This window comes from Colossoma macropomum, unplaced genomic scaffold, assembly GCF_904425465.1.
Source record: "Colossoma macropomum unplaced genomic scaffold, Colossoma_macropomum, whole genome shotgun sequence".
Lineage (NCBI taxonomy): Eukaryota > Metazoa > Chordata > Actinopteri > Characiformes > Serrasalmidae > Colossoma > Colossoma macropomum.
Window position 1 is genome coordinate 43994599 of NW_023494785.1, and position 15307 is coordinate 44009905.

The window sequence follows — 15307 nt, forward strand, 5'->3', positions numbered from 1 at the left end:
TCGAGGTACAGTTCGAGTTTAACCGTTGCCATCAGGGTGTTGGGGCTGGTCTGTTTTTGGCTTTGTAGGCGTCAGGGTTTTAAATCTGATGCAGCTACAGGAAGCCAGTGAAGGGGGCGCAGCAGTGGGGTGACGTGGCTGAACTTTGGGAGATCGAAGACGAGCCGTGCTGCTGCACTCTGGATGAGTTGCAGAGGCCTGATGGCCACATAGGAAAACCAGCCAAGAGCGAGTTGCAGTAGTCAAGCCTTGAGATGACAAGAGACTGAATGACCACCGGGGCGGTTCACAGTATGAGCCGAGAGCCATCCAGAGTCACACCAAGACGGAAGGAGAGTTCCGAAAGAGAATAACTTTAGAACAGTGTATTAAAAGGACAGTAATAACTCTACACTGAGGGTTAAAGACCACACCTGTAGGCAGCGTAGAGGAGGAATAGCGTGATGAAGGGGGGAGAGCAGACGTGTGGAAATAAAGACAGTTTGTTTGAGTTATTGTGACCTCGTTCACTCTGGAGCTCCGATTTTCCTTAAATAACCCGACGAGGACACAGCCGAGCGCACAGCAGCGCTCCTCATGTGTTCGTGGGTCAGGTGACATCATGTGCCTGCTCTCTCCTTCTCTCACTCTATCTCTCTCTCTCTCTCTCTCTCTCTCTCTGTGTAATGGTTCTGTTCTGCTTGTGCAGCTGTATTACTTCCCCTTTAACCTCCGTTTATGAGAGGTTATTACATAACAGCATGTTTGCTCACTCAGAAGGCCCAGAGTTACATCCAGAAGTGGTGTGTGTGTGTCTGTGTGTGTGTGTGTGTCTGTGTGTGTGTGTGTGTGTGAGTTGGGGGAGGTTGTAGTTTGAGATTGGAACTCAGCCTCCATCCTCACCAGTAAACTCACAGATACACCATCTCAGAAAGTGATATGTTAATCTGACTACAAATGAACCATTCTTACAACAGTTTGTCTTGCTGTAAGAAATGTGCCTAAAACAAGTCAATTATCAATGCCAGGATATAATATTTGCAGAGTACTTACAGAAGAGAAGAGACCGAGAAGACTAACCTAGTTTTACAGTAGAGAACATACGAGATTTAATATGTGTATATATATATATATATATATCACTGCTGTTGGAAGAAAACCTTGAATCTCCATTTTTGTTGTTTTTCAGTTTTTGACATCATTTCAAAATGCGTGTTACATGGTGTGTAAATTTCATGATGAATGGACCAAAAGAAACGACTCAAAATGACTTGGAAAAAAGTCTGGTTCCATTGACTTACATTAAAAGTAAAGTAGGTTTTTTCCTTCTCCTGTGAAGTCACCATTTTATACATACTAGTTTTTCTTCCGACAACAGCGATATGTATGTATATATCTGTGTGGAGTTTGCCTGTTCTCCCCGTGTCTGCGTGGGTTTCCTCCGGGTACTCCGGTTTCCTCCCACAGTCCAAAAACATGCAGTTAAGCTAATTGGACATACTAAATTGCCCCTAGGTGTGAGTGAATGTGTATGTCTGTCTGTCTGTACATATATATATACTTTATAATATGTAGTACTCAAAAGTTTCTATATTTCTATATATATATTCTATTTTCTATATGAGAAAAATGGGAAAAAGATTATAATATATAAAATGCCATAACTTTTGCACAGGCCACATTTAATGTTTTAGTCCCCAACCCCCCCCCAGTATGTGAAATTCAGCAAATAAACAATAACTGTGTATTAAATGTCTGTATCTGTAGAGGATGCGTACTTATTTTCTCTTGTGTCATTTGACCAGGGGTGCCCAAACTTTTGCACACGGCTGTGAGCGCTTTAACTTATTTTCACACAACAAAGCAAGAAGTTACATCACACTTTTGTTATTGTTGTTTTGTTATGGTTATGGTATTAAACCTTTAATACCATAATCAGAACTCCCCCATAACACAGTGTGAGGTGTAAACAGTGTGACTCAGAGTGGTTTGGTGTGAAATGGTTCAAATATCTTTACAGTGGTGGTGATAGGAACCAGGGGTCGCCATGACGACAACACAAATATAGACATTTTATTTACTATCCAGAACCACCAGTGAACCTACACGAGTCTTCTGAGTTTATATGGAATGTTGATGATGGAAAATAGTGGAAAATCTGAAATAATAAGTTTTCTTTGGGGACTATTTTGCCTCACAGTGCCCTGCATGTATCCCTCCACCATGAATGGAGTTTAAGTTCTCTAAACTATCATAAAACAGTGTCTCAGTCATCAGGCAGTGAATTCATAACCATTTCATGTAGGAACTTTCTGTGAGGGAGCTTTTAGAGGTGGACGTCTGGTTCCCATCACTACCACTGTGAACAGTTCTGACTCGGCAAGTTTCTCTACACACTTAAAAAAGATGGTTTTTCAAGGGTTCTTTAGTAAAGAAATGGTTCTGTATAGAACTATAAACGCTTTGCATGCTTAAATGGTTCTTTGCATGACAAAATGGTTCTTCAGATTGATGGAGAATGTGCTGTAAATGGTTCTTTATATAGAACCGAAAATGCTTTTTTCATTGTTACACACTTGAAATTGTAACAGTAGATGAACCTTTTTGGTGCTACATAGAACCCTTTTCTAAAAGGTTCTATATAAGTATATACAACACATTCTCCATCAGTCTGAAGAACCATTTCACCATGCAAAGAACCTATTAATCATGCAAAGGGTTCTTTGAGTGTTCCTCCTTCTATATAGAACCATGTTCTTTACTAAAGAACCCTTGAAGAACCATCTTTTTAAGAGTGTAGAACGGAGTGTTTCACACCAGACCACTCTGAGTGACTCTGTTTACATCTTAACTATTTAATTATGCAGAAAGTTTGGAAATATAGGTGGAGTTCCCCTTTAATGAGTTCAGAGGGGATGAACACAAACACTTTTAAAGGGCTCATATCATTTACATAAATTGACCTATTCAGCCTACAGATGTTTAGCCCCGCCCACACACTGAAGATATAAGGAGTGTTTCAGCCTGGCTGTTTTGAATGAGGCACAGCCAATCAGAGCAGAGCTCATCTACGTATATTAGTCTTAAAGGCGCAAACACAGCCGGTTTAATATAAATGAGTGACCCTCAGAGGGAAAATAGAGTGCCATAAAAAGGAGGATACTGGCCCTTTAATGGGTCACTGATGAGCTCTGATGCAGTTAAACTACAAGCCGTCAGTCTAACATCGTTCTGCTAATGATTTACTTCATTAACTCTCACTCGTCTTTCTGTCTCACTCTTTCTCTCTCTCTCTCTCTCTCTCTCTCTCTCTCTCTCGTCTCCAGGTGTGTCAGTTTGTGGTTTCGGTCAACGGTCTAAACGTGCTGAACCTGGACTACAGGACGGTCAGCAACCTCATTCTGACCGGGCCAAGGACGGTGGTCATGGAGGTCATGGAGGAAGTGGAGTACTGAAGACTGAAGTTCTTTAGAGCTCTCTCTCTCTCTCCTCTCTCTATTAGTTAGTGTCACTCGCTCTTTTTTAGGTCTCTCTCTCTCTCTCTCTCAGTGTCACTCGCTCTTTTTTAGGTCTCTCTCTCTCAGTGTCGCTCGCTCTTTTTAATATCTCTCTGTCAGTATCACTCGCTCTTTTTAAGGTCTTTCTCAGTGTCACTCGCTCTTTTTAAGTCTTTCTCAGTGTCACTTGCTCTTTTTTAGGTCTCTCTCTCTCAGTATCACTCGCTCTTTTTAAGGTCTTTCTCAGTGTCACTCGCTCTTTTTTAGGTCTCTCTCTCTCAGTATCACTCGCTCTTTTTAAGGTCTTTCTCAGTGCCACTCGCTCTTTTTAAGGTCTCTCTCTCTGTGTCACTCGCTCTTTTTAAGGTCTCTCTCTCTGTGTCACTCGCTCTTTTTAAGGTCTCTCTCTCTGTGTCACTCGCTCTTTTTAAGGTCTCTCTCTCTCAGTATCACTCGCTCTTTTTAAGGTCTCTCTCAGTATCACTCTCTTTTTAAGGTCTCACTCTCTCAGTGTCACTCTTTTTTTCGGTCTCTCTCTCTCAGTATCACTCGCTCTTTGTTAGATCTCTCTCTCTCTCTCTCTCTCTTTGCTGCATACCATCACTGTCATAAGAAAACTTCATAAAGGTGAAAACAGTGTAAACTGTAGTGTACGTTAGTGAAACGTTCAGAAGTTCAGAATCGCTCGTCATATTATTAATATTGGTCATTTTGTTCAGTAACTATATACACAGTGCAGATTGAATTACCATAACTTGAACAGCAGAAGGTATTTAAAGATGTTTTATTCAATATCTCAATTTTTTGGGAACAGCAAGAAGTTATTAAGTGATAATGTAGCATTATAATTAATAGCAGTTTATAAGCTTCATTCTGGATATTAATCTTATTAGAACTTCATTCTGAATGTTAATTTCATTCATTTTCTACATTTGTCTGCAACATAACTGGTTTTATCTGAATGTAAACAGTGATTCCACTTCTGAACGGTACTGTACGCATAAAAGGCAGCTGACGTTTTCAGATCGTACCAAAGTTAAACCTGAGCTTTTCTTATGACGCTGGTGATGTAGCAGCTTCTCTGAGGGTTCTTGGTCGGACTCACAGTTGGATCTTCGGCAGAACCTTCTACAGAGAGAAGGACGTCCATCTCCCTGCCTCCTTCTCCTTCAGAGACTCTACATTCTGTTCCCGTTAGCGCCTCCCACTGACTGACTGGAGAACTACTGGGACGCGAGATTTCCAGACAAACGCCAGTGGAGAAATGTCACCGCGGGACGTCTGTAACGTTTATGGACGATAAGTTACAGAAACAGGAGGGTCTCCTCTCTTTGCCACATCAACACAGCTTCGTGGGTGATGAGCAGCTTCAGCTGCGTACGAATAGAAAACGTCCTAAATTTTATCGTACGTCTTTAGCGAACACAGTGTGTCATTAGCTGTAGAGCTTACAGCAAACTGTCAAACACACCACGTCAAATCAGGCTTCAGGGCTGTTCAGTGTTCAATGATGTACATTTTAGTCCAGTACGTAGAGAAATTAGGGCTGCAGATTAAAGATAAATACTTTCCTCGAGTGCCTCCGTTCTTAAAGAAAAATCGCAGGGTATTTTCTCACAGGATCTCATCAGGGATGTCCCGATTTTGTCTGCCATCCAACTTGAGTAGTTTAATGCTGAGTATCGGTTCAATCCAAAATAGGTACCTTTTAGGTGCTACATTTTTTAGGACAATTTAATGTTGATCATGTCTAGCATTAGATTATGATCCAGTTTTACTTACTGATTTGATGACCACATGATGCCACAGCCATCCGTGACCAGTGGGAATTGGTTATGTGTTCAATTCCCATTGATGCCACAGCCTATATCTATAATTTTGGTCATGACCAGTGGGAAATAGTTATCTGTTAATTTCCCAGTGATGCCACAGCTATTCACAGTTTTAGTCATGACCAGTTAGTAATTGGTTATATGTTTAACTCCCAGTGATGCCACAGCTGAGCAGTGGGAACTGGTTATATGTTCAATTCCTGTGATGACACAGCCATCTGTAATTGTAGTTGTGACCAGTGGGAATTGATTATATGTTCAATTTCCTGGGGATGCTACAGTTATCCACATAGTCATGAACAGTGGAAATTGGCTATATTTTCAGTCCCCAGTGATGCCACAGCCATCCGCAATTTTAGTCATGACCAATAGGAATTGGTTATATGTTCAATTCCTGGAGATGGCACAGCCATCCATAATTTTAATCTACAGTTGAAATTGTTCACGACTAAAGTTGGGGAGAAAATTAGACAGAATGAAAACGAGGTGGAAGTGGATCAGGCTTAATATGGCCAATACTCCATTAAAATACACTTGGATAGGCCGGACTGGGACATCTCTAGATATGGTAGAATATTTACCAACATGTCAATTCACACAGGACTGATATGAACTGGCTATTTCTGTAGTTCACTTTAAGGTAGATACGGATTATTTACAGATGTAAAGAGTTACTGAGAGGAAGGATTTGGACTAAAATAACTCTGGGAATAATTGCGTCACCACTCCCTCCACATGGAAAACAAAGCTCATCCCAATAGTGCTTCACTCTTCTAAAGACACACTCTATGATTGTAACAAATATTGTACAGATCTGTGACCTCGTTTTTGGTCAGGGTTGTGGAATCCGTGCCAAATCTGTTCATTCAGAGCTTCATTTTTCTCTTCTGTTGGACAGTTTCCTCATTCATGGTTTGGAAGAGGTTACGACCAGCTGAGTGAATACGCTATTGTAAAGCAGTGGTGCAGCGCAGCTGAGCGTGGCTAACCATGTGCTGGTCGTGGAGGTTTTCAGGGCTGAATGTCAATAGGTCATGTCCAGGCTTCTTAGTTAAGATTCAACAGGAGTGTCTTTATCCCTGTAGAGCCAGACGGTCATCATTAGGCACAGTGTTTATGGAACCGTATAGTTTAACAAAGAAAAACATCATGCTCCAAATAATGGTGGCACTTACACAGGATTTACAGCTGTAATTTATTCTGCAGGCGTCTTAATGAAACGTTTTATGACCATTTAATGTCAATTGGTAGGCAGTCATGTAGCTCTCTGTATAATGTGAAACAGCAGTAAAGATTTTAAACAGGATTTTTTTTTATAATTCAGTGGCTGAGATGTCATTCAAGGTGGTTTGGTGTGAAATGGTTCAGATGTCTTTACAGTGGTGGTGATAGGAACCAGGGGTCGCCATGACTACAACACAGATATAGACATTTTATTTTCTATCCAGAACCACCAGTGAACCTACACGAGTCTTCTGAGTTTATATATGGAATGATGATGATGGAAAATAGTGGAAAATCTGAAATTTGGGGACTATTTTGCCTCACAGTACCCTATAATCATAGAACAGGGTCTCAGTCATCAGGCAGTGAATTCATAACCATTTCATGTAGGAACTTTCTGTGAGGGAGCTTTTAGAGGTGGACGTCTGGTTCCTATCACCACCACTGTGAACAGTTCTGACTCTAAGTTTCTGTAGAACGGAGCGTTTCACACCAAACCACTCTGAACGACTCTGTTTACATCTCAACCGTTTAATTCTACAGAAATTGTGAAAAATGGGAGGACTTCCCCTTTAATTAGCAATAGTGTTGTTGTGCTAGCTACTAAATGCTATTTATCTACCAAACGCATAGACATAATCCATATAGAGGAAAGCTATAACTTGATAACAGCTAACAGCAGCTGTTAAATTGAACAGTAAAGTGTTTAAGTCACCAAAATATGCCGTTATGAGAAGCGCACATCTGTAAGACGTTTGAGTATGAAGCTAAAACAGAGATGTAAACAGTCCAGTAGTGCTAAATGTGAGGAGCGCTCCTAATGCATGTATAGATAGCGCTTGCTAGCAGTCAGGACGTCCTTTCAGCAGGACAGAGTAGCAGTGTGGGGCTCTGTAAGTCCGTTATATGTATAAAGAACACAAAAGGGGGTTCCACTGGGGACGAATAGCACCGTACTGCAGATTTATATCAGTGACATCTTCTTTATGCCTCGTTTCCTTGGAGTGAACTTCGGGAAATCGGCCAATCCAGCCTCCACCCACAGATACATTCTTCCACAGCTACTGCTGTGAGGCTGAGCTTTACAGAACGCAAGTAAAGCCCCTCTCAGCCTCATGAGAAGCTGCAGCTCCACTCAGCTTTTACTAAAATATGTAGAGTTTTTAACTTCAAATATTATTTCTTTTGTATGCCTGTGAAAGTTTTTTTGTCATGTAATAAAGGTTTTAGGGATAAACTGGCTCTGAATGTAGGTATTGTGATATAATCCCTTGGAGTAAATGCAGCCTGCTACAGTTGCTAGTGTTGTAGGCATAGATGTCCATACCTAGATGCTGCGCTGTCTGTTGTTCTCCATCTGAGGTGATACGTCTGAGCGTCCGCCATGTTGGAGAGGTCAAGATCCGGTTCTGAACAGATTCACTTGTATCGAGAGACGAAGAGTCTCAGGATTAAATCATCCACAACTTCCTTATTACTAACCATTTTCACCAAATCTGTTTTGTTATAATCCTCAGACACAGATTATTCTAGGCTGTACGGGCTGCTCTCGGGAGCCTTTGTTACTTTATTCAGTCTGCACCCAACGTTAAAAACTGAGTTTAGCATGAGAAACATAATCAGACACATCAGTAACTCCATCAATGTGTGAATCACTTCTAATCTTAATACACATAAAAATAAAATAAACCCCCAAAACACAGTGAGAAGGTTGGAGCTGAAGTTGGCTTCCTATTGGCCAGCTTCTTGTTTGAGTTTTCCCATTCCACCTTAAATGGTGCAGTTTCAGGCACCAGAAATGCACCATTTAAGGTGGAATGGGAAAACTTGAACAAGACGCTGTGAATAAGATGCTAACTTCAGCTTCTTGTAAGAAGGTTCTAAAGTTAATCTATTATCAATATCTACACGGATTAAGGAATGCTATAACTTACTGCTACAAAGCTTTAACCATCACTGTAAATAAATAACAACTACATCAAGTTAAGATCCTGAATAGACTATTAAATGAAATAAGCTTCATATAAAACCAGAGGAAAAACAATCACATCAACAGGTTCTCTGTGCTTCACCAACCACACGGCCATATCTACACAAACATCACACAGACAATACGCATCACACAGACATGAGTGTGGATCACTGCGTTCCCTCCGTTATATAATCCTGTCCCACTTTCTGAGTGTGATATTCCTGAAATAGTGTAATTTTGGACAGTATCTTTATTAACCTGCTGCTCTGTAATGGTACTGAATGCAGTCCAGCAGCGATGTTGACCGCCCTAAAATGGCGGCGCCGTTGACGTGCCTGGCTGGGCCCAACGCAGCAGCTAGGTATGTATATCTATGGGTGTAGACTACAACAATCACTTAGCAAATCCAATACTGCAGCAGTGTTTTAGGCTACGGCATTAACGTAGCTATCTAACGACATCAGTAAATCCCTTAGAGTAAATTCAGCCATGCTACAGTTGCTAGCTGTGTAGGCTAAAACAACACCGCAGCTAGCTAGCAACACTAGGATGGCTGTAGCTTAGCTGAAGATAAGAGATCTGCTAATGTTGCTAGATAGAGTAGCTTCATTCAGCCATGCTACATTAACTTAGCTAATTCTGCTAAATCAGCCAAGAAGATGTTTATCTCTGAAAACACAATTACACAACAAAAATTACTACACAAACTCTATCCCAACTTGAATGAATAACCGATATAAACTCAGTCTGTTCTACAGTTTCTGATTAGGCTGAATGAATAACCGACTCTAATGTAGGTATTGTGATATAAACTGAGTCTGTTCTACAGTTTCTCATTAGGCTGAATGAATAACTGACTCTAAATGTAGGTATTGTGATATAAACTGAGTCTGTTCTACAGTTTCTCATTAGGCTGAATGAATAACTGACTCTAAATGTAGGTATTGTGATATAAACTGAGTCTGTTCTACAGTTTCTCATTAGGCTGAATGAATAACTGACTCTAAATGTAGGTATTGTGATATAAACTGAGTCTGTTCTACAGTTTCTCATTAGGCTGAATGAATAACCGACTCTAAGTGTAGGTATTGTGATATAAACTGAGTCTGTTCTACAGTTTCTCATTAGGCTGAATGAATAACCGACTCTAAATGTAGGTATTGTGATATAAACTGAGTCTGTTCTACAGTTTCTCATTAGGCTGAATGAATAACCGACTCTAAATGTAGGTATTGTGATATAAACTGAGTCTGTTCTACAGTTTCTCATTAGGCTGAATGAATAACCGACTCTAAATGTAGGTATTGTGATATAAACTGAGTCTGTTCTACAGTTTCTCATTAGGCTGAATGGGATTTTACCAGCGTTCTGTAAAGCGTGTCCAGCCTCACGAGAGATATAAAACCTGTGGACAGATGGAATATTTGTATATTTGTAAAGATGTTCTTCAGAAGCTTTGGTCTCATTGGTCCATTGATGAAGAAGGGAGAGTTACAGAGCTTTGACTGTTCAGGGCAATAAGCTTGAATCGTTTGCCTTAATGACTTTTATTTTGCTGCTAATCATCACAGCTGAGGGGTCACCCATTACCAGGGCTGGGCATTGATCAGAACGTTTCGGTTCTAATACCAGTACTGTCAGTTTGATTCGATTCCTGAATGATACCTTTAAATTACAAACCATAAGTGGGCGTGGCTTAAACCAGGAGCAAGCACAGGATTAACTGCAGACTAGTCGAGAACTAGCGCGCATACGGAACGTAATTTATACAGCCAATCAGCAGCCAAGATTTTGGAACATTTTGGGAATTTGGCTGGTTTATTGTTTGTATTTTATCAGTGTTGATTTATACAGTGTGGGAATATTAAGCAAATATCATAGCACAATTATAAACGAGTCATTGTGCTAAACAGCCAGTTGCCTCGTACTTTTTTTTATTTTATGCTAAATACACTCTTAAAAAGGATCGTTCTTCAAGGGTTCTTTAGTAAAGACAGTGGTTCTACATAGAACCACAAAAACTCAAAGAACCATTTCATATTTGGATGGTTCTCTGCATGGTGAAATAGTTCTTCAGATTGATGGAGAATGTGTTCTATAGGTTCTATGTAGCACCAAGGGTACTCCTACTGGTATGATGTCAAGCTTGTATACAATAGAATAACCCTTTTTGGTGCTGTATAGAACCCTTTTCAAAAAGGGTCTACATAGAACCATATACATTCTCCATCAATCTAAAGAACGCTTTCACGATGCAAAGAAAGTTTTAATCATGCAAAGGGTTCTCTGAGTGTCCATGGTTCTTCAAGGGCTCTTTAGCAAAAAGGCTATGGTTCTATAGAAGCTATAGAACCACAAACACTTACAGAATCCTGCTGTATATGGTATAAACCCTTTTTGAAAAAGGGTTTTTCTATTGTATACAAGCTTGACATCATACCAGTAGCAGAACCCCTGGTGCTACATAGAACCTATACAACACATTCTCCATCAATATGAAGAGTGTTCTTTGAGTGTTTGTGGTTCTATAAAGAACCATAGTCTTTTTGCTAAAGAACCCTTGAAGAATCATCTTCTTTAAGAGTGCACACTATTAAAGAAGATGGTTCTTCAAGGGTTCTTTACAGAACCATGAACACCATGAAAACCCTTTGCATGATTAGAAGTTTCTTTGCATCATGAAAGCGTTCTTTAGATTGATGGAGAATGTGCTGTATATGGTTCTATATAGAACCTTTTTGAAAACGATTCTATATAACTCCCAAAAGGGTTCTTCTATTGTTACGATGTCTAGCTTGTAACAAAAAAACCCCTTTGAGTGCTATGTAGAACCCATTATAAAAAGGTTCTGTATAGAACCATCTACAGCACATTCATGCACATTGCCCATCATTTGAAAAAACCCTATCATGATGCAAAGAACCCTTTAACCCTTTAACCTTTTTCTAAATAAACCCGTTTTCTTCGCTAAAGAACCCTTGAAGAACCACCTTTTTTTAAGAATGTCGGCAGCGTTTCAGAGAGAGTCATTTGTGAGCTGCCAGTTTGACGCATTACAGAGAAATAATGTTATTTATTTTAAATTTGGATAGAAAGTGCTGATAATGTGGTTCTGTATTTCTGGTGTTTGTTTAACCCACAAAGTTTCAGCTTCGGTTAATGAAGAAAAATACTAAAAAAACAAATCAGCCAATTTGGCTGGGAAGAAATCTGAATGAGAAGCATAAAAATTCATAATCGGTGCGCACCCTGGTCTACATATCTAATATTTGTCATTTTAAGATGGTTGTAGGAATATTAGAAAATTTTTAAACTTATTTCTAGACTTTTTTCCTAGTTTTGCGCAAAATTGTAAAGTTATAAATTATCTCACAATATTGGCTTGTTTTAAGAAATATGCTTGAAACAAGCAACATCACCTGCAAATATAGTGAGAAAAATCTAGAAGTAAGTTAATCTTATAATGAGTGCGTTTCCATGCACTCAATAATCCAATAATCAATCATTTCTGCAGTTATCCGATTATTCAAATTAGCATGTAAACACTACACTCCAATCTAGGAATCCGATTAAGAAATCAGATAAAGAGGCTGAATGTGAGCTCCGTAATCAGATTTCTCAGTGCTCTTACTCTGATTTCTTTCGAATTTCTCAGTCTGAGCATGAAAACAGACGTTGGTACCGGAAATAAGTGAGCAGCAAAACACTTTTGGAGCGACGCTGAAACCAAATACATTCTTGACAAAATGAAGGATTTGATGTACGTTCATTTTTTCAGGTAAAGCGGCGCGGCGTTTAAAAAAAGCCGCAACATGAAGTTTGAGATTTCCGTTACGTTTACGTCACGTCGTCTTCTGTGAGTTTATTGGCTGGTTGTAAAGCAGAAATCTGATTACTGTCTGACTCATGTAGACTCAGAGTTTCCTGTTTATCTGATTACCCAAGTGCATCTAAACGTGCTGATCGGATTACTGACAAAATCAGATTTTCTGCATTTATCGGATGATTGACTGCATGTAAACACACTCAGTGTTCCGACAACCATCTTAAAATGAGAAATTAGATATTAAGCCTGGATTTAAGGCGATTTCATTTGCTAAGATACGATGTTTTGCAGTGTAGTATTGAAATAATTTGCTCAGTGCCATAAAACCTTTGAATTTCAGTAACCAGCCCGACTCATTACCCCTTCACTAACCCTGACAGTGCTCTGTACAGTGTACCATACTGACAGTCAGCTCCATTCAGCTCCAATCTGTCTGTACTAGCGTGCCATGTTAGCCGGGAACAGGGAAACGCAAGCTAACCGAACAGTCTTATTGTGTTAATTGTACTTTTGCAGTCAAACTGAGCAAAAGGGAGCAGAAAGCGTGTAGCTGTAGCACTTACTGTATCACACTGCAGCAGTGAATGTGTCCAGGTCTGCTAAATAAGCTGAAGGTGCCATATGCAGCTCAAAATCACACGTCTGTAAGAAATGTTTTATTAAACATGCTGATTTGAGTGAATTTTGTCATTTGTGTGCACTTGTTTTTTGTTCTTTATGGTTTCAGTTTTCCCTCTGCAGAAATCTGATATATGGAAATATATGGATTTTAAATAGATGACATATATTAGCATATATGGACATCCCTTAAATCCAGTGTGCAGAATACCTATTAAGTTCATTTTGTGCCAAAATAGTTTAGAGGAAAATAAAATGATGAAACCCAAAAGCAAAATATTGTGTCAAATAGTGTATAACTCTGTATGTTTATAGGTAGGGGTGGGGAAAAATCGATTCTTAGATGCATCGCGATGCGGACGTGAACGACTCTGAATGGATTCACAAATGTCAAAAATCGATTTTCTACATTTTATTTGATAACGTAATGTTGACGGAACGCAAAAGGTGGAACTTTGCAACGTGCAGACGTGCAGCACCCGGACAGTCTGTGGTGGCACACTACATTAAAAGCTAGTGCAGGGGTCGCAACCCAAATGTTAATAAGAGCCTTTTTGTCCTTTCAACAAAAATCAAACCACTTTGAGTCCATTTTACCGTCTTGGCTGTAAATATGTCTCAGTATGTGTTAATGTCCTATTATAGGGTAAAAATATAATATAAATGACTTACTCTGCTCTGCTTTAAGCTTTAGCTCAGCTACAGCTGCTTTTCTCACATCTCCGGCAGGAAACTTTTCCTCAAAAGTAGAACAGTTTCTTGTAAAATGTCTCTCAACGTTCAACTTTTTACGAGGCTGAAGTCGCTTTCTCATTCGCCAGCTTCTTGTTCTAATTTTCCCGTTCCACCTTAAATGGTGCCTGAGGGGCCAGAATGTAACTGCTGCACACATAAAAGGACGAAGCGAACTACAAACTCTATCGCAACTTCTATTGCCAAGGATTTTCATCCGTACTCAGTCGTTGAGAACCATAGTTTTCTCGCTATGTTGCGCACTTTGGAGTCGAGATACAGCGTCCCTGTACCCGAAGATATTTTACTGACATAGCGACCCCCCCCCACTCTCTACAACACCAAGACCTAAGTTATGAAATCGCTGAATAAATCGGGCAGGACGGCTGTAACGTGCTGCATGGTCATCCATCACCACTGGATCTTATTTCACCGTAACTGCGGATTTTATCACAGATGAGTGGCAGCAGCGTCTCATGTGCTCCAAACAGAGGAGTGAATGAGAGCCTTCCAGTTCACTCACCACATCACTTCCATTTGACTTATTAATAAAAGATATTGGAAGTAAATTCATTATGGATCATTACAAATACTTTGCTTTAAAACTACCAAGTTACACAGTGAGAAAATAGAAATCCTGTATAGAAAAAAAAGATGCATCGATAATCGTTTTATAATCGCATCACAGCCTCTGAATCGTAATCGAATCGAATTGTGAGGTGCCCTAAAGATTCCCACCCCTATTTATAGGTATGATCCATATATTATGCATATGTGACCATATATACTTACATATATGTACACAACATATATGTACATTTATTTTTGAAATATATACCTGCGTGTATATGGCCATACATCAGATTTCTGTAAGGGTTAAAGCAATAGATTAAGTAAATAAACATACAAAATGTGTTTTTAGCTATGCTACTATATGTTGGTCCATGTTTATAGATAACAGTGAGTCAGAAACAATATCATCAAGTCTATTAGAGACACTGAACGACTCCACACAGTGATGTTTTAGCCATGCAGTTAGCACAGTGCTAATTGCTAATGCTTATAGGCTGATAGGCTGTGAGGTAAAAGAGGAGGAATATATGAAACAGATTAATTCTATAAGCCCCAAATAAAATCTGTAGGATTTAATTAACTTTTAATTTAATCCACTCCCTGATGAGCCACGCTTTGTTGTAACTCCTCTCCTATTTGCCACCCTTTAAGGCCTCTCATGGAAAAATGTGTGCTTGTCTTTTTTTTGAGATTAGGTAACACCTAAAGCTGGTTACACCCCGGTGCTGTAAATGAAGCACTGCTGCCACCTTGGGGACCAATTAAGTACTGCCTGTGTTTTATATTATGAATCAATAAAGCCATTCAAACATATTTTGGGTGCATTTTTAAGGGTAACAGAACATTATTGTGAGCTAGGTGTTCAAAGGTGACAGGGTTTGAAATGCCTGCTTTAGTTCAAAAGAGGCCCACCCTTTTGCTGGCCACTTTATTAGAAACACCTATCTTGTTCCTCCACTAACTGGCCACTTTAATGAAAACACCTCTTTTGCACTTCCCCTAACTGGCCACTTTATTAGAAATGCCTACCTTGTGCTTCCACTTACTGGCCACT

The 15307-nt window shown here is 39.6% G+C and overlaps 1 protein-coding gene across 1 annotated transcript in view; it reads left to right on the plus strand.

Annotated features, from left to right (window-relative positions):
• Positions 1 to 7769, plus strand: part of deptor (DEP domain containing MTOR-interacting protein) — a 51975-nt gene extending 44206 nt beyond the window's left edge. Inside the window, exons 10-11 of the mRNA XM_036596167.1 lie at positions 3306 to 3476; positions 4042 to 7769. Of these exons, the coding sequence (XP_036452060.1) occupies positions 3306 to 3434 (129 nt within the window). The 3' untranslated portion in view covers positions 3435 to 3476; positions 4042 to 7769. The remainder of the gene's footprint in view (positions 1 to 3305; positions 3477 to 4041) is intronic.
• Positions 7770 to 15307: the final 7538 nt, after the last annotated feature.